The sequence below is a fragment of the Lissotriton vulgaris genome, chromosome 9, assembly GCF_964263255.1.
Source record: "Lissotriton vulgaris chromosome 9, aLisVul1.2, whole genome shotgun sequence".
Classification (NCBI taxonomy): domain Eukaryota; kingdom Metazoa; phylum Chordata; class Amphibia; order Caudata; family Salamandridae; genus Lissotriton; species Lissotriton vulgaris.
Genome location: NC_141697.1, coordinates 925,332,145 through 925,355,703, shown reverse-complemented (window position 1 = coordinate 925,355,703; position 23,559 = coordinate 925,332,145). Strand labels below are relative to the sequence as shown.

General features: G+C 46.3%; 1 protein-coding gene across 3 annotated transcripts in view; it reads right to left on the bottom strand.

Annotated features, from left to right (window-relative positions):
- The window catches only part of LOC147692533 (delta(3,5)-Delta(2,4)-dienoyl-CoA isomerase, mitochondrial-like), a 253,270-nt gene that overhangs the window by 16,239 nt on the left and 213,472 nt on the right, over positions 1-23,559 (bottom strand). For all 3 annotated transcript variants that reach the window (XM_086938749.1, XM_086938750.1, XM_086938751.1), the window contains exons 8-9: positions 22,500-22,571; positions 4,879-5,029 (exon numbers count right to left, since the gene is read on the bottom strand). In XM_086938749.1, coding sequence (XP_086794875.1) covers positions 4,879-5,029; positions 22,500-22,571 — 223 coding nt within the window. The remainder of the gene's footprint in view (positions 1-4,878; positions 5,030-22,499; positions 22,572-23,559) is intronic.

The window sequence follows — 23,559 nt, the reverse complement described above, 5'->3', positions numbered from 1 at the left end:
CATGGCAGTAAAATGAAAAATGTGCAGTTCTGGGAAAATCACTTGATTCCATTGTGTCTAAAATGTCTAAAATACTAGTGTAAATGTGTGTGAAAAATACATTTAAACCTCCACTTGATGTTTATAATCTTGCACTGTCTTACATTGCCTCCTATAATGAACAACCCTCTGTTGCTCCCTAGCTAGGTCTGTGCTATACAAGTATCAATACATGCATGTTTTTACACTATGACCAGCTATCCAATTTTTGCTCTGTGCATACACCTTCCCTTTGAGCTCTTAGTGAACAACCCCCCTCCCCCTTCATTTTATGATAGCCAGGTAGCAGGGGCAGTTTCTCCATTAGTGCTCAGGGGGCTGCACCCCTCTTAAATTCCCACATATTTCCATACAAATATATTACATAGATCAATTTATTTAGAGATATGATTGTATCTCTAAATAAATCGATGTATTTAAGTCTGGGCTGTCTGTTTCAGGCTCATTCTGAAGCAGAAGACGGTAGTCAGGCAGTAAATCAACTTTCTACAATGTGACACAGGACGCACAGCTTTCTGTTGAAAAGCCCTTCATTGCCATTGTGGTCTGTGGTGGTATGCACTGTTTAGGCCTGTAACGCAATCAGTGTCACAGTTTCGGCCATCGGAGACTTCATCCCTACGTGTTTCAGGCAACCGTCATTCACAGGCAACAGATCCCACCCTTTCATTAGAAGTGTGAGTGGATGAGAGCACTCTTGATTTGGTGCCTTGTTCTTGGTAATGGTAGGTGTTAGAATGCTAATTTCTGGTGTGATGTATATTGTGCTTAGTTTCCTAGGCCATGCTAACCTCCCCCACTGTGACACCCCAGGCTCTGGCTGAACGTCGCTGGCCCGGATAGAACTGGAGCTGCAGCATTTGTTCTCTAGTGAAATGGATCCAAAATACAAGCACGCCAGCCAAGGTTCTTGTTCCCTTGTGAAGCTGATCCAAATATCCAAATTAATGGCAAAGTGAAAACTATGTGCTTATAGTGGACAGTTCTCTGATGTATGATGGTTTCATTAACAATCAGAGGGGGGAGAGAGAGAAATCAGAATGGATTCATTCTCGTTGGGCATATTTAAATAAACAGTTAGAATCCACTCCTTGAGATTAAGGGTGTCTCCTCCACAGTGGGGAACACCGGTATGTTTTAGGTCCCCTCACACACCAACAGGCCCCTTGGTGTCATGCTTCATCATCGGGGTCATCGTACCCCTCTACGGGGTACGGCGTGCTGCGACCTACGGAGACGTGGGAGCACTTGTTAGACTATGTGTGGTGTTGGTGAGGGGGTATTTTGAATAAATGTGAGTGTATTGTGGGGTTTGGGAAATAGTGATAGTTAAAAAGAACCTGGCTCGTGGGGTGACTAAAAATTATTTAATAAGCCCCCGGGCTGGTGCTGTTAAAAATGAGGGTGGGAGGTCACTACGCAGACAATGTGCGTTACCTCCTTTTTGTGTGCGTCAACATGTTTCGGTGCCAGAAGCACCTTCTTCAGGACGGGGTGCACAAATCCCCACCTTACTCACGTTTCTCTAACTAATACCAGAATTTAAGTGAGGAAAAATTACAGTGCAGGTAAAAGTAATGTACCTAGCAAAAAAAGACGTTGTCTATTGATCAACTGTTTTGGAGTTGTAGATAAACCTCATGAGCCAAAACGTCAGGATCTGGTGTGCTAACTAGCACGATTTCTACGAGGAAATACCTCCCGATCGATCCCTACGTGGCTCCGGTGATAATGATATGATGGTTTCAAACAAGTTAGATAAGAAATCCTCATGGCTTTCATTACTTGCTCATGACCAACATTTCAAATATGTTTGTACTATATTGGTCCTACTAAGATCCAGTGGGGACGATTTGGGAGTTTCAGCCAGAGAGCTTCTAAAGTGATCAGAAACCACTAAATCTCAATCAAGGATGAAGAGGTACATGGAATAATAGTGGAAATTTGGGCCAATACAGAAGAAACATTTTGATGCTGGTGGCTCTCTTAACGCTTCACCCACTTTTGAAGGGAGGAGACTAGTGTGGTGAAATGGATTAATGCAATATTAAACTTACTTTAGTATTGGAGAGCATAATAAATCTAATAAACAATAAGGATTGTTTATTACACTGTTTGTGTATTTTGGGACTTTTTTGTCCAGATTTGCTACCAAATCACCAACATTTGTATCATGCTCAAGCTGAAAACCTGGTAGAAGCAAGGTATAAGCTTATATCTCTATCACTGTAACTGCATATTATCCCCATGTTGGTGGAAGAGCCCCAAATTATGTGCCAAGGTCCCAATGTGCTTGTGTGCCTGTCACTTAAGCAGTCAGTGTACTAGAGTATGACATTAAACGCGGCCCTGTCTTCATGCCCCTAAGCTAATCCAGATGCCAAAAACATGGATTGATTTGCAAACAATGAATGTTAAAAACGTTAAGGCAGTGCATTCAGTGATATAGTTCCTGTCTTATTTCACATGCTTTACTTAATCTTGCATTCCAAAGAGATAGCTATTTTATAATGTTATTGTTTATCTGTATTTTTTCTGTGCATACTTTGAGTCATGCCCGGTGTTTATGGGGGGCTTTGATTGAGCAAGCCAGCGCCAAGACTGAAGCCAAACAAAGTGCCGGTCAGTGGGTTGGCCCTCTGCAAAGCATTCAGAACAATGTTTTTGTATTCCATCTGCAACTGAAATTCTGTGGAAATGATTGTGAACGGGATACTCAGATGTCAAAATATTTGCAAAGCAAAAGTAGGAGAAAATAAAGTGCTTACATCTGAGGGCATGCAGTGTATGTTTGGGGGCAGACAAGTGAGGGAGATGTAAGGAAGTGCATTCAGGGAAGAGTGAAAAGAGTGTGCTGAGGAGGAAAGAGAGGGGGTTGGAGATGTGCAGATGGATGAGATATGCAGAGAAAAAGAGGGTACATATCTATTATAAAGCGCGCATAACTGTAGGCCAAAACTCCTTCCACAGGTCTCAATACTATTTAATTTACAGACTCACAATTTCAGAATAGAAACATTTCCAATGTTATTTATAACAAATACCTGTTGTTACTCATTTATTTTAAACAGCTGTCAGTTCAATCGAACTGACAGTTTTAGGTGTTTATCAGTTGTTGTATCATTTATCTGGATGCAATTACATCTCGGAAAGAAAACAAAATATAAGTCAGGTGGCACACTATATGAATCATAAAAATGTATATGACATCCCACTTAAAGACCTGTCTGCACATATTTCTATATAACTAGTTGCAGCCAGCAGCTGTGGGTGCTTCCTGAAGCCTAATTAGAGCATTTTTTCAAACAATGCTGCATGACGTGCAAGACACTGAGCAAGCATACATTTTAAAGGGCTAAAGTTATCACACTGTACAATTCACACATTAAAGTAACTGTTACACATATTAATGCAGTAAGATATGAGGCCGTTTTTAATGGTGTAATATTTCAAGACTATATGTTCCCATTGCTTTATAAGCCTTGCTTAACCACTACATTCATTTGCTTTAAAACGCACTATTTGCATTTTTTTTTTCATTTTTGTCTCAGGAAAGGGACCAAACCTGGACCCCAGGTTTATCCTTTAGACTTGTTTGAGTCGCTCGCTATATAAAAGTCATGCCCAACGTTTCCATCCACCCACTAAACTGTAGCCCCGTCTACCATTGGGCCATGGAATGCAGATGCTAATCTTTAGTGCTGCAATGATCTGCTCAAGAGGCTAAGTGTCGAAACCTCTCTTTCCAATCTATCCCATTCGGCTCTCAAATTGTATAGGTCTGTGTCCCCAGGGGATGCGCATGGTTTATGGCTGTCGCTTGAGGAATGCACAGATGTGCTACCCCAACCCATGGTGTCCACTGGAGCCAGGCACCATGGTCCACAATACTCTTGGAACATAGAAATACCCATGTTCTATAAGTGACATTTGTAAGCAAGCTGTGCCAAAATCCCCTTTACCAATGGAAAAGGTTTGTCTTGGTGAATCAATCGATAAAAAAACATCATGATGTTGCTCCGCGGCAATCGACTACTGCAGCCCACAGTGATGTCAACCACTTTCTCATGTTAACCTATGAGAACAGCACGCCCATAGGTAGTGAAAACATGCATAGGTATTCCTAACTCCTTGGGTGCACGTGCACTACTGCGCACACAGACCTGAATTTGGCAGGTTGGACACACAGTCCCCAGCACCAGGGTTGCAAGTGCGCCCGCCCAAGTCTGCACAGCAGACTGGACATGGGTTTAACTAATACGTGTATTGGCAAGTAGCAAACCAATCGCTGGTTCCATAGGTGCGGGTGAGCATACAGCAGCCTACAAGGGTAAGCTGCTCATGAGTTTACTCACAATAGATGCCAGTGCGCACCTACCTGTCTGCAATGACAGATCAGCCCATGTTTCAGAACACTGAATCAGCGCCATTTCCCAACATGGGCAGGAAGGGCACAAGCACTTTTGCACTGTATTTGCAGTGGGAAAGTGCTTAGAGTCTAGAGGCCACATAAGAGAATCAGCAAAACCCAGGCGGAAAAAGCAAAAAAGTTTAGGGAAATACTTCCTGGCAAGTACCAGGTCCCATAGAGGTCTAATGCTGTTTTGCACAAGTCTAGACTCCAACAACTTTAAGTACTAGTCGTCCCTGAAGTTTGGGTCTATTTGCGCCACTGCAGTGGATGCTGTTTTAGAGACGGTAACTACTTTAGGATACATGTCAGAAGAGGGCATAAAGTAAGCACAAAGTACCAAAACCAGTGTCTGAATATCACCTAGAAGAAAACACGGCATACATGCATAAAACATGAACCACTGGGATACGTTGGTATTTCCTCACCATGTAGTTCAAGCCCTCTGGCACAGAGTGATTCCGGGAGTACACCAGGTTCACCTTTGACCCTTGAACAGCTAGCGGGCTTTTGCTGGCGATCTCGGAAGCCACCTCGAAAGCGCCTTCCAGCATTGCTTCTTTATCCGCAAACACACGACTGCAAAGGAGGGATAAAGGAGAGAAGGGTGAGGCTGAGAGAAGATGAGGATGAGAGAAGGGTGAGGATGAGAGAAGGGTGAGGATGAGAGAAGGGTGAGGATGAGAGAAGGGTGAGGATGAGAGAAGGGTGAGGACGAGAGAAGGGTGAGGACGAGAGAAGGGTGAAGACGAGAGAAGGGTGAGGATGAGCGAAGGGTGAAGACGAGAGAAGGGTGAGGATGAGAGAAGGGTGAGGACGAGAGAAGGGTGAAGACGAGAGAAGGGTGAGGATGAGCGAAGGGTGAGGAGAAGAGAAGGGTGAGGATGAGAGAAGGGTGAGGATGAGAGAAGGGTGAGGATGAGAGAAGGGTGAGGATGAGAGAAGGGTGAGGATGAGAGAAGGGTGAGGATGAGAGAAGGGTGAGGATGAGAGAAGGGTGAAGACGAGAGAAGGGTGAGGACGAGAGAAGGGTGAAGACGAGAGAAGGGTGAAGACGAGAGAAGGGTGAGGATGAGCGAAGGGTGAGGAGAAGAGAAGGGTGAGGATGAGAGAAGGGTGAGGATGAGAGAAGGGTGAGGATGAGAGAAGGGTGAGGATGAGAGAAGGGTGAGGATGAGAGAAGGGTGAGGACGAGAGAAGGGTGAGGACGAGAGAAGGGTGAAGACGAGAGAAGGGTGAGGACGAGAGAAGGGTGAAGACGAGAGAAGGGTGAAGACGAGAGAAGGGTGAGGATGAGAGAAGGGTGAGGATGAAACACGTGGAAAGCACGGGGTGCAACAAAGGTGAGGACTGGAGATGTGAGTGGAAAGTGGAGCGTGGGAAGGACTGGCATGGAGGGAAGAAGTACATCAGGAAGGTGGGGTGTGTAGGAGATATAAAGCATTGGGAAAGAAAGAACAGATGAAGTACCAGTTCGGTGGCGAGAACAGAAAAAATCGGAGTTTGAGAACCGAGGCAGGACAAAGAGATAAGTGGAGAGTGCTCAAGGGGATTAGAGAACAAGAATGAGAGAGATTGAGACAGGATTTGGTGACCAGTCGCACAACAGTGGTAGGAGGGATTGAAGGTGTAGAGCCACTAAAGGAAGCGTGCAGGAAACGAGAGACATTGAGTTATGATGGAAAAAGCAGGGGAATTGAGAGTGACAGAAAGAAATCAGCGAGTTTGTGTAAGGGAGTCAAAGGGGCACAAAAAAGAACATTAAGATTAGGAGTTTAAACAAAATAAAACAACAACCAAATGGTCTAATACTTTCACCCTGAGCACCATGACTCATTGTTCTGGGAGAGAGAGTGAGAGAGAGAGAGAGGGAGTGTGAGTGAGAGAGAGAGAGAGAGAGAGAGAGAGAGAGAGAGAGAGAGAGAGAGAGAGAGAGAGAGAGAGAGAGAGAGAGAGAACCTAATGGAAAAAACAAGCAGCAGCAGGAAGGGTTTGCTTTACAAATCTAGATGAGGAAAATTCAGGAATTGAACTCTTGGCTGGAACTCCAACACGAACTGACTCACTTCACTTGGCAGAGAGGCTGGACAATCTTTGTGATTATCTTTCTTGTTTTATTAGCCACGCAAAGGCAATGAGCATAAAATTAAATGTAATCTTATAATAATAGCTGTCAGAAGGGTGGGGCATAAGAGCAGAACTCCTACAACCAGTCTGGAGTCCACACCAGAGGACTTGCAGAGATCGTTGGCTGGAAAAGAGAGAATATGATGTGGGAGTGAACTGGCGTCTTTTGCACACCTCCATTTTGAGATTTAACCAAAATGCGCTTGTTTGAATGGTGGCATATAGAGCTTCCGGTTCCTTTTTTAAAGTATATGACAACAGTCACAGATTTAATCGAGGATGAACACAAAATCCCCCTGTGGTTCGTACCCATAAACTTTTATGTTGCTTAGAAAAAAAGCCTTCTCAAAAAGAAAAGAAATAGTTTTAGATTCTAATCACAACTATACACAAGGTACAAACAAGTACTGGAAAAAGCCAACAGGTTCCGCCTTTTTAACTTATAGATGCTCCCAAAGTTTTTTCAGGGTGCGTCAGGAAAAAAAGAGTAAAAATACACACAATTGATGGAGCGAATGCAGAACAAATCAAAACATTCACCCTCAGTCAAGAGATCTGGGTTAATTCAATGCAATTCAAAGAATCTTTATTTCGGCAAAATGCCAAAAAAGAAAACAGCAGAGGTGTATAAAAAACAGTGCAAATAGATGACGGTTAGAGAATAGTAAAAATAGTAGCAGCAAGTTGAACCAGAGACAGATTTGTCAATTCATACAGATACAACACAATTTACAACGTACATTAGTTAAAAAATAAATAAATTTCATATTAACATTTAAGAACAAGATAAAAAGACAATATGTGGCCATAGGCAAACCCAGCTTAAGTTCAGACAGTTAGGAGCCTGCGCTTGTGCCACATGGCAGCCAGAAATTTTGAGACAGCACATACAGTCGGACCAGTTGTGTCGGTTTTAAGTATTCTAAATGCCTGCATACATTGTTTAAAGGCTAGATTTTTACATAGTGGAACAAGCCAGTAATTCCTAGCCTTGCGGTACCCATAGCAAAAAAAAAATCACATGTAATTCGCTTTCAGTATCACGTTCACAAGCCGGACAATTTTTCGGGGCAGAGGGTGACCACCTACTAGTAAAAGCTCGCAGCGGGAGGACACCGTGCCTCCACTGAACATATCGTTTTTTTGCTAACACGGGGTATATATCATCAAGAAACTGCTCAAATAAATAGCAATCTTTAACTTGCAGGAAGGAAGCAGTGATTGAACCAGTTTGGGGGTTAGATAGAGCGGCAATAAGTCTGTCTGCACAAAATATATACGTTAATTGAGTGCGAGACAGTCGTTTGCAGCACTCCTCTGGGTCTAATCATAAATCAGGGATCTCTAACCTAATAAATTCTTTTTTATATAGGCAAGCCAGGGAATGTTTCCTGAACCTGTAGCAATCAATATTTCCTTTAGCTCCTCTCTATAGTGTATCAGCTCCGGGGTGACCCAGAGCCTACGCCAGAATCTCAGGGGTTTTAGAGCTAGCTCTTCATCGATAGGTCTGATTCCAAGGTCTAGCCTTAAAGGAAGCAGTGGGGAACTGAGCGGTACAGCTAGTAGCTCTCTTAGAAATTTGTTCTCAGTTTAACTAATTTCAGACCTGTTGCAGAAGCCCCAGAGTTTGCCCCCGTACATGATGGCACCCCTCGCTGGTGTTTTGTGCACCTCCAATGGTGGTCCCATGGGTTTAATAGTGGACTTGTTGGATAGCCTAAGAATTCTGCCTGCGAGTTAGGCCAGTTTGAGTTTTGACTTAATCTGCTGGGGTCCCCATGTCAGATTTTCATTTATAGTGACCCCTAGATAGTCAAAAGTGTTTACCCTTTCTAGCATCGTTGCCCATAAGCTTGGATTTCGGCGTAAAGTTCTTGGTGGATTGAAGATCATAAATTTTGTTTTTGAAGTATTGATCTCCAAGCCTCTAGCGGTGCAGAATTCCTGAAAGCCATCCAAAATTTGCTGAACACCCATTGGGGATTTGGAAAGCAAGAGGGTGTCGTCGGCGAACATAATCGCTGGGACCCTGTTACCTGCCAACTTTGGTGCGTCGTTATTCTGGATTCCATTAAGGTGTCTGATTACCCCGTTAACATAGAGGCAAAACAGGGTCGGCGCAAGTACGCAGCCCCGTCTTACCCCCCTGCCAACAGGGAATCTGGATGAGAGCGTACCTTTTTTTCCCACATCTGACTTGGCCAAAATTGGCCTCATGCAGCCTTATCAGAATGGTCAGAAGATGAGTAGGGATACCAAGGTCGAAGAGAACAGCCCAGAGTTTCCCCCGAGGTACGAGATCGAAAGCAGAGCGGAGGTCAACAAACACCATGTAGAGGCTGCCACCCTCTAATCTCACCGTTTTCCAGTATAGTAATTGTGAGCAGAAAATTTGGTCCACGGTGGAGGTATTCTTTCTAAACCCTGCCTGGTAAGGACTAAGAATTGCTGATTCATCAATCCAGTCCTGCAACCGGTCCAAGATGAGTCTTGCAAAGATCTTCTGGGGGACATCAATGAGACTGATCGGTCGGTAGTTGGAAGGGAGCAGAGGAGAGCCCTTCTTAACTATCGGCACTATCTCTGCACCCAATCAAGTACATGGGACCGACATGCCACTCAGGACCGCATTAAACAATATCTGAAAGTATGGGGCCCAGATTTTAGGCTCTTGTTTAAAGAGATCCCCAGGTAATTTGTCCAACCCAGGGGCTTTCCCTGAAGCAAGTTTAGAGATGGCGTTACAAACTTCAGGCCCCGTGAACTCAATCACATCAGTATCCGCAGACAATGCAGAAAGGTCAACTGAGTCCTCTGTGTTCTCAGAAAGACCCTCCGTGGAATATAGTGCCCGATAATGACCTTACCAGACTTCTGGAGCTATATTCGAATCTATGGCTGCCTTTGGTTCAGTGCACCCATTATTGATTATAGACCAAAAGTTACGAGGGTCTTTGGTTGCAAGCGCCAAATATAGGTTGGACCATTTCTCGTGGTCCCACTCTACCTTGGCACAGTTGATCAGACATTTATAGTATGCCCTTCTGATTTTAATTACTGGTCTATCATTCTCTTTAATGGCCTGCAGTAGCTCACCTTTAGTCTTCCTGCACGCTGCATTGTACCAAGTGGGGGGGGGGGCACCTTTTTTGTCCTCCCTGAAACCCGGGATTAAGGAACTCACCCAGATTTTTCAGTAAATCCTCGTGGAGAGACTCCAATTTAGTAAAATATACAAGCGATGGTGGTTGATTAATTAATGTCACAACCTTCGTGAATGGGGGAATTATGAGGCTGTAAAGTTTCCCTAATTGTTCTGGGTGTTCCACTAATTTATGCCATTTAACTCTACGTCTATCGTTGGAAGCAATAAGATTGTCATCATTGGCACTGGAGGCCAGGACGCCCTTTCTGCTGTTGTATGGTGAGCCCAATTCTAAAATTAGTGCATTATGATCACTATCTGCTCTAATAGAAACAGTAAAATCAATGACTGATGGCCATAACCTCGTCTCAACCAGAATATAATCGAGGAGAGACATGTGTCCAAATTTATTGTAAGTAAATTTGGCTGGAATATCCAAGGGGGTTCGGCCATTGCACACTCTTAAGGAATTGTTTAGAGTAAGTGCCGTAATTTGAATAGCCAACGGCGTCCATGCCTTAGGTGATGGAGCCTGGGTCAAGGGTATCGACCAATGGTCGTCCTCTGCAGTTAGTGCTTCATCATTTAAACCTTTAAGGGATTCAAAGTGACAGTTAAAATCGCTGCCGACCAACAGACGAGTATCACTCGAAATTGTGGGAATAAAAAGGGCTAAATCCTTGATGGTAATAGACTCACTACTTAGGCTTACAGGTCGTGAATAAACATTGATCAGTGCAAGTTTAAATGCATTGGGCCAGGTAAGAACTACGCATTGGATGTGGGTATCTAAGGGTTTGACAGTACAGCCAAGATGGGTGCCAACCCAGATAGTCAGACCCCCAGAAGGGCAGCCTTTCCCTCCCCAGACAGCCGGCACATAGAACATAGCAAAACCTATCCGGTGTTGCACGGTTCGGGCCCACGTCTCCTGAAAGAGACACACATCACTGTTGTCCACAAAAGAACCCCATTCAGGGCAACTCATTTTATTGAGGAGCCCTACCAGGTTCCACAATAATATTTTGAGGGAATCTGGCCCAAGACCCTAGTCCTTATCCCTAACTGGGTCCATATTTCCTACATCAATCTGGGTCACTAGGCACGCCGTGGGCAACAGTAGGTTATCGACCAATGTTACTGAAGTTCCAGGCTCTCTACAACTACCGGCAGAAGGTTGGCTATTACCGGAGGTGGTTGGGGTTGTTTTGATCAACCTATTAGTTCCCACCATCCTAGCCCCACTAAGGCTCACACTATTCCTTCCTTGTGAGTTTCCTCCCGGTACCCTCCCGACCCTGTCATTTTCAGTTGAATCCCTGTTTGTTTTCTCCGGAGTGCACCCTAGTCAATCCACCAGATCCAGGCCACTAAATCTATTATGTAGGGGTATTGCCACAGGGCCTGCAGGATCACCAGACTCACCACGGCTGAGTCCGTCCACTGTTGGGCGTCCTACCCGGGACCATGATTGGCCAGAACCAGTGATAGGGTACAGTTGACCAGGGGGATAGAAATATGACAAGGGAAGCGACTGGATAGTTGCTGCGGGACAGGGGTGAGGCCATTGGCAAATATGGTGTACTGTCCGTGTGTTTCTGAAATTCATCACCCATTATATCCTTTGGCCTTTGTCCCACCCATGCCACCCTGCGAACAAGTAGAATTCCACTAGTTACAGATGGGAGGAGTGGTCTATTTTTATTTAGCCAGTCTGTGACTTTGTTCTTGAGTGAAGTGTGGGACTCCTCGCTCATATTCTTCAACTCAGGGACCACCACATACGGGCTAGATTGAGGCGGTAGGTCAATTTGCAAGGGCCTTGAGTTACTGGGGCATTGTTTCGGCTTAGGTGTGTTAGTGTCAAGACATTGGATGGAGTTATGTTTTAAATTTGGGCCCAGCCCAATGTTGCAAACAGCCTCAGTTTGCCCTATTCGGGCCATTTCCGCTCTCACGGAATCTGATACTATAGGAGCTGGTACAGCTGGCCTGCCCATCCCCACGGATCTATGATGTTACAACGCGTTATTTTACAACGCAGGCTGTAACATCGCAACTTTTACAACGCAGGTTCCATTACATCGGATGCCATTACAACGCAGGACATTACATAGCAGATGCTATTACAACGCATACCATTACATCGTAAGTATAGGTAAGTATAACTTTTAAAAAAAAAAAAGGAATTAAGTTAATTTAATTAATTTAATTTAACTAATATAATTAAATTAATTTTAAAATTGTAATTAATTTCATTTATTTAAATAAGTTTAATTTAATTTAAAATTGGAATTAATGTAATTTAATTAATTTAATATCATTTTATTAATTTAATTTAATAAATTTTATAATAGTAATTATTTTAATTTAATTAATTTAATTTAATTAATATAATTGAATTAATCTTAAAATTGTAATTAATATGATTTAATAAATTTAATTAAATTTAATTAATTTAATTAATTTAATTTAATTAAAGTCGTACTTTAAAAAAAATAAACCCTAAAATACCCCTGTATCCCAAAACCCAAACCCAGCCCTAAACCCTAAAAATACCCCTGTACCCCAACACCCAAACCCAGCCCTAAAACCTAAAAATACCCCTGTACCCCAAAACCCAAACCCAGCCCTAAAACCCAAACCCAGCCCTAAAACCTAAAAATACCCCTGTACCCCAAAACCCAAACCCAGCCCTGAAACCTAAAAATACCCCTGTACCCCAAAACTCAAACCCAGCCCTGAAACCTAAAAATACCCCTGTACCCCAAAACCCAAACCCAGCCCTGAAACCTAAAAATACCCCTGTACCCCAAAACCCAAACCCAGCCCTAAACCCTAAAAATACCCCTGTACCCCAAAACCCAAACCCAGCCCTGAAACCTAAAAATACCCCTGTACCCCAAAACCCAAACCCAGCCCTGAAACCTAAAAATACCCCTGTACCCCAAAACCCAAACCCAGCCCTAAAACCTAAAAATACCCCTGTACCCCAAAACCCAAACCCAGCCCTATAACCTAAAAATACCCCTGTACCCCAAAACCCAAACCCAGCCCTAAAACCTAAAAATACCCCTGTACCCCAAAACCCAAACCCAGCCCTAAAACCTAAAAATACCCCTGTACCCCAAAACCCAAACCCAGCCCTAAAACCTAAAAATACCCCTGTACCCCAAAACCCAAACCCAGCCCTGAAACCTAAAAATACCCCTGTACCCCAAAACCCAAACCCAGCCCTAAAACCTAAAAATACCCCTGTACCCCAAAACCCAAACCCAGCCCTATAACCTAAAAATACCCCTGTACCCCAAAACCCAAACCCAGCCCTAAAACCTAAAAATACCCCTGTACCCCAAAACCCAAACCCAGCCCTAAAACCAAAAATACCCCTGTACCCCAAAACCCAAACCCAGCCCTAAAACCTAAAAATACCCCTGTACCCCAAAACCCAAACCCAGCCCTAAAACCTAAAAATACCCCTGTACCCCAAAACCCAAACCCAGCCCTAAAACCTAAAAATACCCCTGTACCCCAAAACCCAAACCCAGCCCTAAAACCTAAAAATACCCCTGTACCCCAAAACCCAAACCCAGCCCTAAAACCCAAACCCAGCCCTAAAACCTAAAAATACCCCTGTACCCCAAAACCTAAACCCAGCCCTAAAACCTAAAAATACCCAAACACCCCAAAACATATACCTCAGTACCCCAAAACATATACTCCTATACTCATACTTATTTTAAAAATTACTTAAATTAATATATTTAATTTATAATATTAAAAAACATAAATAAATATATTTATTTATAATTAATATTAATAAAATTAATTAAATAATATTAAATAAAATAAAAAGAAATTATATACTTACCAATACTTACGATATAATGGTATGCGTTGTAATAGCATCTGCTATGTAATGTCCTGCGTTGTAATAGCATCCGATGTAATGGAACCAGCGTTGTAAAAGCTGCGTTGTAACAGCATTACGATGTAAAAGTTGCGATGTAACAGTAACATACCCATCCCCACATCATTGTGATTTAAGAGTACTGGAGTAGCTGTACCCGTAATATTTAAACCATCAGGAAGTACAGGTGCAGGTTTATCATCAACTTTAGATATTTTGGCTACAGCCCCAGAAATATGGTTTGAAACATTAGTTAAAGATAGTAAGCTAGCTTCAATTGCAGCCAGTCTATGAGTGAGGGGCAATAACAGATCAGCAAAAAGAGCCCCCACTTTATCCCAAAAAGTATTGTTCGGCAAAGGCATTTGGGCAATTGATGAATCGGATGCCATTGGTTCTGGGACAACTGCCACTACATCCGACTCTTCTGGGCGAACCGGGAATTCCCGCACAACATCGTCCGACCTTAGATTCCTGGGTTTGCTGTGACAATGTTTTGTTGAATGAACTATGTCCCGTTTCTTATTGATCGCTCCCTGCCTTGTCAATAAATGTTCTTTTCTGCTCTTTGGGCTGGTGGTCTTTGACCTTGTTTTGGAAGGGGAAGGCTGAGCCAATGCCATCACTTCTGTGACTGGATTTAATAGGCCATCCGCTGTTGTATTAGCCTCCATAGTGGGGGGAGTTGTTACCACAAGATGTATCATGTGTAGGTGAGCAAAGCGGAGTGCATCCACTCACGGGCTGGACAGGATATACATGCACGTCAAGAAACAACCTCCGTTCCGTTACCGCTATCTCTTGCTCCGGCGCGTTCGAGGCTCTCGTAAAAAAATAGTCCAAGGTTCCCATCATACCTGCACTTTACAATGCTAGCTTTTCCTTAGTAGCACCTGACGCCATCGCTGGTAATTATACAGTTGTACTCCACACTACGTAGACTTGAGACAACAATGGTTGGCTTACCGGGCGGCAATGGTCCTCTACCTCCAAGGGCAGCCGTTAGAGGGTGGGCCCGGCCCGGCCCACTCCGGTCTTAAACGGGCTCGCCCTTGGCCCGCGCGCATCCCGCGTTGAGGTGGGCGTAGCCGGCAATATAGGCTAACAAACGCAGGGGAAGGAGCTCGCTGGTGGTAGGTGTGGGGACTCCTGGGCAATGGAGTCCCCCTGTCCCCCTGTCTCCCTCACCCCGTCCGGTGGCGGCGTTTGATGTCCCAAGTTACCGCTGCAAGCGGCACCTAGTATGATTAACCACAGTGACCACAGGCCACGATCACCAGTGATCTGCTATTGACTTCTCCTCGGATCTGCACTGTAACATGTACTCCTTAATAGTCCCACGTTTGTTCCTCAGGTCCTGGCAATGCGGTTGGTCAGCCGGTTCCCAGTTACTACTCGATAAGGCTTATGAGAGCGCCCTGGTGTCCCTGCCCCTGTCACCCTATAGAGACAGCTCAGTGTCTAACTCGTGGGAGTGGAAGTAAGGGAGTATGCAGTTTAGGTATGAGCAGTCTCAGTGTTGGTGGGTTGCATTCACAATAAGCACTTTACATTGGTGTGTGGGCTCATCAGCAGGCAGAGCTGCACCCAGTACTGTGCGCCACCTTCAGTGTCCCTCAGTAGACCCTTTTGGCTTTCTATTCCCTTGTTGAGGCTTCTCGCCACATCTGTGTGCACAATGGGAAGGCCCAGACTCCCCCGACTCTTCAGTTGTTATGCGGCGCTTACACGTGTCTCGGCCGGCCGCCACTTCCGCTTGTACCCCCCACGGGTAGTAGAACTCGGTCTCCGCTGTGTGTCTGCCAATTATGGTAGTGCCCACAAGTATACGGCGCCGTCGGCCTCCCGAGGCCGACTCACAATACTGCGCTCATCCGACGAGTCTTTCCTCCATTCCTTCAGGCGCTATGATGGTTTTTAATCATCAAAATAAAGATCTACTGAACTTAACTGAACAGTCCCCCGCAGCCCACCAGCGTCATCGCTCACCAACCTAAGACGTTCCTGCCGTCTCCCAAGGTCACGGGCTCCATGAAGTGTTCCTGGCTCCAGGATTCAATCAGCCAGGCCCGCTCAGCACTGCCAGCCGCGTGACGTGCTCAACCTCCCGGGGCGCCCCTCACTGCAGCTCAAGGCTTACTTTCACTTCTGCCTCCCGGGCCGCAGCTGTCTGTTTTCCGCAGTTCAAGGCTCACGGCATCACTACACGACTGTAGCCAGCAATCTGTCCCGCAGCAAGACCCCTGCAGGACCAGGCCCGCCCGCCAACATAGAGTTCAGTCCGCCATTACGGGGGGGGGGGGGGGCGTTTACCATTTGTAGTAATTAACAAACACCTCTTGAACCCTTTGCCACTTTACAAATGGTCCGGGTTAAATCCATCATTCTTTTGCTCACCATGCCACCCCAGTTTAGACCTGGCGATATGCATAACAGTCTTGACCCTGTGCCTCATGGGAACAGTCCAGCCCGAACTGCCAAGCCAGATCCTCTCTGGACCGGAAACAAGCATCCTAGGACCGGTTTCAGTGGCACAGTGAGCCCGGGGCCCAGGTCTGGGCACACCTGGCGCACGTAGGGCGAGAAAGCAAAAGATACACAATTGATGGGCGGAATGCAGAACAAGTCAAAACATTCACCCCCAGTCTGGAGATCTGGGTTAAATCCACCAGTCTTTTGCTCACCATGCCACCCCAGTTTAGACCTGGCCATATGCAAATTAGTCTTGACCCTGTGCCTCATGGGAACAGTCCAGCCCGAACTGCCAAGCTAGGTCCTCCCTCTTCAGCCAGGACAGCTTGAAAAAAGAGTGACATAACTGCATCATTCACTAGGTGCGATCATGACTGATTACATAAGCGCACACACGTGTGAGGATGTGTACATTTACAGGAGAAGACATGTACATTACCAAATTATATAGGATACAGACGTTGCTAATGGAGAAGCTACTTACCTACGCCTTATCTGACAGAGACATGATCTAGCCGCAGATTACTTACCGTTGAATTTCCTGGCGCCTGGCTGGATACAGAAGATTTTTCTCAGCAGTACCCCTGCGTGCCAGTAGGTGGGGTCGGTCGACTCCGCAGGAAGTTGTCGACATCGTGTTCATTGTGACGGCCGAGTCGTCACTATAACCACCACTCCAGCGCACTGACGTCAGTACTTTTCACGACGTTCCACGCCAGAAGCACAAAGCCATGAAGTGACTGACCATGGTGTGTTAACAAATTAAACAACTAGGGCCCTGAAGGGGAACATCCCTGACACTTAAGACCAATCCTGCAGTGCGGGGGGGATGGCTGGGTCAGTAAGGAATCTGCAGCTAGATTATGTCTCTACCATATAAGGCGTTACCGAAGGTAAGTGACATGTCCATCTGATAAAGTAATCTAGCCGCAGAGTCCTTTCCATTGAACAGATACCCAAGCAATATCATCCCCGGGGGAGGGACTGCGGAATGGCTTAGACTAGAAAATCCTGTAAAACAGAACAACCAAACAGGCCTTCTCTGCGTACCTGGGAATCCAGGCAGGAGTGTCTGGCAAACGTGTGTAGAGATGCCCACATGGCAGCTTGACATATGTCAGAGACAGGAACACCACGCTGGAGAGCCGTGGTGGCCGTCTTCACACTGTTGGAATGGGCCTCAAGCCATTTAGGGGGATCCTTTTTTTAAATTGTAATACAGAGGATGACCCATCGGGATATAGTCCTCTTCTGGAGAGCACAGCCTTTCTTTGCACCCACATATCCAATAAAGAGTTAGTTGCCCACCCGGAACTCTTTTACTCGATCACAGTAGAACGATAACAAACTTTTTGGGTCCAGACGGTGGAGATGTTGCTCTTCCTTCGAAGGATGCACAGGTGCATAGAAGGTGGAAAGGGTAACCGACTGTCCCAGATGGAAGGGTGTTATTACCTTAGGCAGAACTAATGCCCTAGTCCGGAGTACTATCTTATCGAAAAAGATCGTCATGTAAGGAGGCTGTGAGGACAGTGCCTGCAGTTCATTCACTTTCCTGGCAGAGGATATTGCCACCAAAAAGGCTATCTTGATGGCGAAGAACCGCAGAAGGCAATTCTGCAGCAGCTCAAATAACGCACACGTTAGGAAAGTTAGCACCAAATTAAGGTCCCACTGTGGCATGATGAATGGTGAAGGGCGTACAATTGGGTTAACCCCTTCAAAAACCTTTGCACTAGAGGAGATTTGAATAGAGAGGGCTGATCAGGCAGCCGAAGAAAGGGCTGAAAGGTAGCCCTTCAAAGTGCCCAGAGCAGAGACCTGCTGGACCAAGGAAAGTATAAACAGAAGGACTTGAGATAGGGGAGCAGATAAGAGGTCGATAGACCTGTCTGTACAATATTTACAAAACTTGTTCCATCGACAGGTGTATACCAATTTTGTGGAGGGACACCTGGCTGCCAGAATAACCTCACAGACTTTGGGAGTGAGGTCAAAAGCTGTCAACTGCCGCAGCTCTCAATGCAAGGAGGCGAAGAGTGGACAGGTCCGGATGGAGAACCCTCCCCTGCTGCTGCGACAGAAGATCCTCCCGAAGAGGCAGCCTGACCGGAGGATCGATGCTCATGTCTAGGAGCTTGTGTTTCCAAACTCTCCATGCCCATTCTGGAGCCACCATAATAACTTGTGCCCGGTCGCTCCTGATCTTCTTGAGCACTCTGGGCAGGAGTGGTATGGGCGGAAATGCATATAGGAGGCCTGAGCTCCACTCGAGACAAAAAGCGTCGCCGAGTGAGTGCCACATTGGAAACTCCAACGCACAAAACAGATGACGTTGCGCATTCTCTTCAGAGGCAAATAGATCTAACGAAGGCTCTCGTCACTGCTGAAAGAGACCTTGTGCCACCTCCAGGTTGAGACGCCATTCGTGATCTGTAAGGCACCTTTGGTTGAGCTCATGCCCGAACGTTCCAGCCAAGTCTAGAGACGCGGGCCTCTTGACAAAGGGTCCACGACCCCACTCCGCCCTGTTTGTTGCAATATCACATGGTAGTAGTGTTGCCTGTGAAAACCTGTACAAGCCTTCCCTTTATTGATGGAAAAAAGGCTTTCAGTGCCAGCCGGATCGCCCGAAGCTCCTACAGGTTGGAATGGGGCTTAGCTTCCACCAGAGTCCTTTGATCTCCATCTCATCCAGGTGGCCGCCCCATCCCAGAAGAGACGCATCCATCACTACTGTGAGGTTGGGGTGGGGAAGAGAGAGGGGTCTGCCCTTGAACCAATCGCGGTTTGTTAGTCACACTGCAGGTCATTCATAGTGCCCTCTGAAATCTGAACCAGGGGGTGTGATTTCCCCGATGCTGTTCCCATTCCAACTTCAGGTTCCACTGCAGAGCTTGCATGTGCCACCTGGCATGGGTCACTAGCAGGAAACAGGAGGCCATGAGGCCCAACAGCCTCAGAGTCATTCTCACCAAAATCCAAGATAGAGCCTGAAACATCGGTATCATAGCCTGACCATTTTGGACTCGCTGTTCGGGAGAATAGGTAGAAACTGCACCGTGTCCAGAACCACCCCAATGAAAAGAAGCGACAGAGGGAGTCCGGTGTGACTTCGGCACATTGATAGTGAACCCCAGCGAATGCAGGAGATTCGCCGTAGCCTGGAGGTGGGAGACAACTGCTTGGGGCTAGCCCGCCTTCAACAACCAGTCGTGGAGATAGGAGAAGACTGGAACCCCTGATCTCCTCAGATGGTCTGCTACCACCTCCATCAGTTTTGTGAACACCCGAGGGTCACTGGTGAGGCCGAAAGGGAGCACCACAAATTGAAAGTGTACGTGACCCACTGTGATCCGCAGGTAGCGACAATGGGCAGGCAGGATGGTGATAGGAAAGTAGTCATTCTGCAAGTCCAATGCTACCATCCAGTCTCCTGGGTCCAAGGCAGACAGGACCTGAGCAACAGTGAACATCTTGAATTTCTCCTGTTTGAGGAAGTAAATGAGTGCTCTGAGGGCTAGGAAAGGACGAAGGCCACTGTACTTCATGAAGACCAGAAAGTAGCGGGAATAGGAACAACTGCCTACTTAGAGCCCTCTCTATCGCTCCCTTGACCAAGAGAGTTGTGATTTCCTCGCATAGCAAGGCAAGGTGATCCTCCGTCAGCCGATCGTACACTGGAGGCATAGAAGGAGGGGTAGTCTCGAAGGGAAGGGAGTAGCCCCTTCCGACTATTTGCAACACCCACCTGTCCGATGCAATGTTTGACAGTGGTGGAGATGATGACGTATTCTGCCACCGACTGGTCGAGAGATCCTGGAGGATCGGACTAGGAAGGGTTTGCGGCGGAGGAGGGGATGGTTCCCTGACCCACAATGCTGGGGTGAGCCGCTTCCACAGCCCGCAGAGGTTGCTGAACTTGCAGGCCCTCTGGCCTGGGTAGGGTTGTCACGGTTGATTTGCCCTTCCATAGCTACGAAAGGAATGAAAATTGGATAAAGCCCTAGCGGCGGTAGTGAGGCCCAAAGATTTGGCTGTGGCCCACATGCACTCAAGGGCAGCATCCGCCTTGTCTCTGAAGAGATGGGAGCCATCGAAGGGCATGTCCATGAGGTTGGCCTGCACATCCCCAGAAAAAAAAGATGTTCTCAGGCAGTCGTGGTGACAAACTGCCACTGTCGTGGAAATCACTCTGCCTAGCGAGTTTGTCGTGTCCAAGCCACATCTGATGGCAAAGTTAGCTGTGTCCCTCCTATCTGAAATAGCTTGGGAGAGTAGAGCCCGGTCCTCCTCCGAGACTCTGGGCAGCACCTGCGCTACTGTATACCATATGGAATCGGAGTAACGGCCCAGAAGGTATGCAGTGTTCACCAACCACAATGCTAGGATGGCAGAAGAAAAGATTTTCTTCCTGAAGTTTTCCAGACGCTTGGATTCCCTGTCCTAGGGTGTGGAGGGGAATGCACCACTAGAAGTGGAAGCTTGATCCACCAAGCTTTGGGAGGTGGGTGGTTAGGAAATGTGGGTCACCTGGTGCATGGCAATAGTTGTAGGCAATCGTTCTAGTCACAGGAGCCTGAGTGCTGGGTTTGGACCATGTCCCCAGAAGAATGTCTGTCAAGGCCTCATTGACGGGCAGTAGGGGGTCCAAGCTCGAGACCCCAGGCTGCAGGACCTCTGTCAAGACATTGCTCTTAACTGCCACTGTAGGAAGCTGTAGGTCGAAGACCTCCGCAGCCCTATGCACCACCATGGCAAAAGATGCTCCCTCCTCCATAGCCAGGGTAGGTGGGGGGAAGCATGCTAGAGTCTGGGTTGGTGTACAGACTACCCGCCTCACCCAATTCCTCATACCAGTCCATGTCTTGTTCTTGCAGGATTTCTAAGGGATCCTGCTCCCCCTCCCAATCCTCTTCCTCCATCCCCAACCCTTCAGAATAGGGCAAACAGAACAGCATGGAGCTGTACCGTTCCATCAGCACCAGTCTCGGCGCCGGAGGACGCCCGACTGGCTCCGTGTGGTCAGAAATTAGGGTCAGGAGGTGCTGCCTGTGGGCGCCGGCGACACTGAGGAACTCAGCATCGGACGTGACGCCAGGGAAGGTCGCTGTGGAGGTGCGACTGCTGTTGGTCCGGACCCGGGAATGAGTTCACTCCGGAGGCCATGGTGCTGAAGCCACTGGCATGAGAACCACAAGGACACCTCCGCCCTCTGAGTCTGCGGGGCCGAAGGTGTGCCGGCAGGGTCAGTCCGCCCAAATATGGCGCACATGGAGTCATAAAATTCCTTAAGCTGGGTGGGGGTCACTCCTGGCCCTGGAAAGGGAGGGATACATGGAGCCGACCCAGGCACCTGCTCTACGGAGCGGGGCCTCGTACACCAAGCTTTTTCCGCCACACCGCGAGACAGGCAGGGCGAAGTCGAAGCATGCTTCGAATTCTTGTGCTTCTTGTGGTGCCTCCTACTCAACTTTGATGAAGAGGACTTCGATACACCGGAGCGGTGCTCGGACCTTCCTCTTGATGAGTCCTGGCCTGAAATCTAGACTGACAAGGCGACCTCCCCGGTGCGGGATGCCGGGCTGCAGGAAGCAATAGGAACTGCTCCCTCAAAGCCTTTGGCGCCTCAGCCCGGCAGTCGTGGCCGCGCTCCAGGCAACTAAGACTGACCAAATGGGGATCCGTGACCGACATGGCGCAGTGACGGGCGCCGCACGGTTTGAATCCCAAAGTCTTCTTGCTTGACATTGAAAACCTACACACCAACGAAGTGGACAGAAAGTAAAAAAAAAAGTCTGTCAAAAAATGACAGGGGGTAGCTCTATTCAACGGATTAGCACTGATGGCACAGAAAGAAAATAACAGCGCACCTGAGTGGTGGTTAAACTGACGATTTAGATGCCACAACTATGATGAAGAACACTATGATGTCAAGCCGTATTGGCCAACGCCACCTACTGGCACCCAGGGGTACTGCTGAGAAAAATCGTCCGGATCCAGCCTGACAGCAGGAAGTTCAAAGGTAAGGAATCTGCGGCTAGATGTCTCTATCAGAAACATATTTACGAAACCATATGTTAGCTGTACAGGCCTTACTTTCTTTGTGAATAGGTCTGATCCACACATATTATCTAACCACATTTTACTGATGTCAGTAGATGGTACCAACTTCTCACTATAAGAGATATTTAAAACGTATAAGAGAATAAGTCATCCAACTTGCACATTAGTCAACCCCTGATCTACATATTACTGTAGTAGGTAATAACGGAAACACAATGTAATTAAATAATAACTGAACCACAACTTCAGATTACTAGTACAGCCTGGGAAGTAACAGCATTGTTTACCTACAGAGAAAATGGCCAAATATAAACAGTTTTACATACCTCACTAGGCCACTGCTTTGAGCCTCCTCTGACATCATTCTTCTGGCAGTGAAAGTCAGCTCGTTCACCAAACTGCAAAGGTGGTGGAAAAACAACCCTTTGGGCATAAGTATACAAAACAGTGCAGGGGCGAAACAAATTCCTTTCAAAATTACATTCTGTCGACTTAAGTCAACCAGTTCCCACTACTTAACTGGTGTCACAGATACAGAGTAAAACAGCTTTCTCAAGCACTTTAAAGTAATTTATTCCACAAAACAACACATCTTCATCATGCTTCAATGAGGCTAAAATTTGACAAGGCTGTAATGAGGAAGTTATACTACTCCTTTCAGTATTTTACGTTTGGCTTTCTCTCCATCACAACCTCCTGGGAATCCCTGCGCAGCAAGGAACATACTTCTAGAAAAGTATCTAAACCAGGGTGTTGAAATGATTCTTTACTGTCTCATTTTGAAGCATACCAACATCTCCTTTTATATCAAGATGAGCAGCAATAGTGGTGGTAATCTTTATGAGACTCAACAAGGAGCTATAAACTGAGTAGATGAATCATAAAAGTATAATCTAAAAGGCTTGTAAAGCATTAAGGAGATTTTCAAGGCCAGTGGTAGAAACGGAGCCACTTGCTCTTATTCAGGTGCATAGTGAAATATTTCTGGCGGCATACACAACACTAATACTAACTCTGGACACTAATAGTAACTCGGCATTGTGCACTCAGTCACTTTTCAGGACCAAGGTTTTCAAATTCATTAATGAAAGGGAGAGATTGATAAGCAGACTCCTGTTGTATCACAAACGCAGGTATCCAATAGGTCTCAGTATCCCGGTTGATGCTCTAGCAGGCTGGTCATGGGTCAACCTATCAACTTAAAAAACAAAATTTGATCAGAACAGTTTAATGACCCAACACTCCCTTACCTACTTGGTAATACCCTTTTTCGTGTGTCTCGCAGGAAGTTTTACACTCTTGAGGTTGGGCTAACTGTGCTTCTTTGAATTGCCAAGTTAATTGAAAAATGTTGAGTGTATTTTTCCCAAGAATTCATGATCAAAT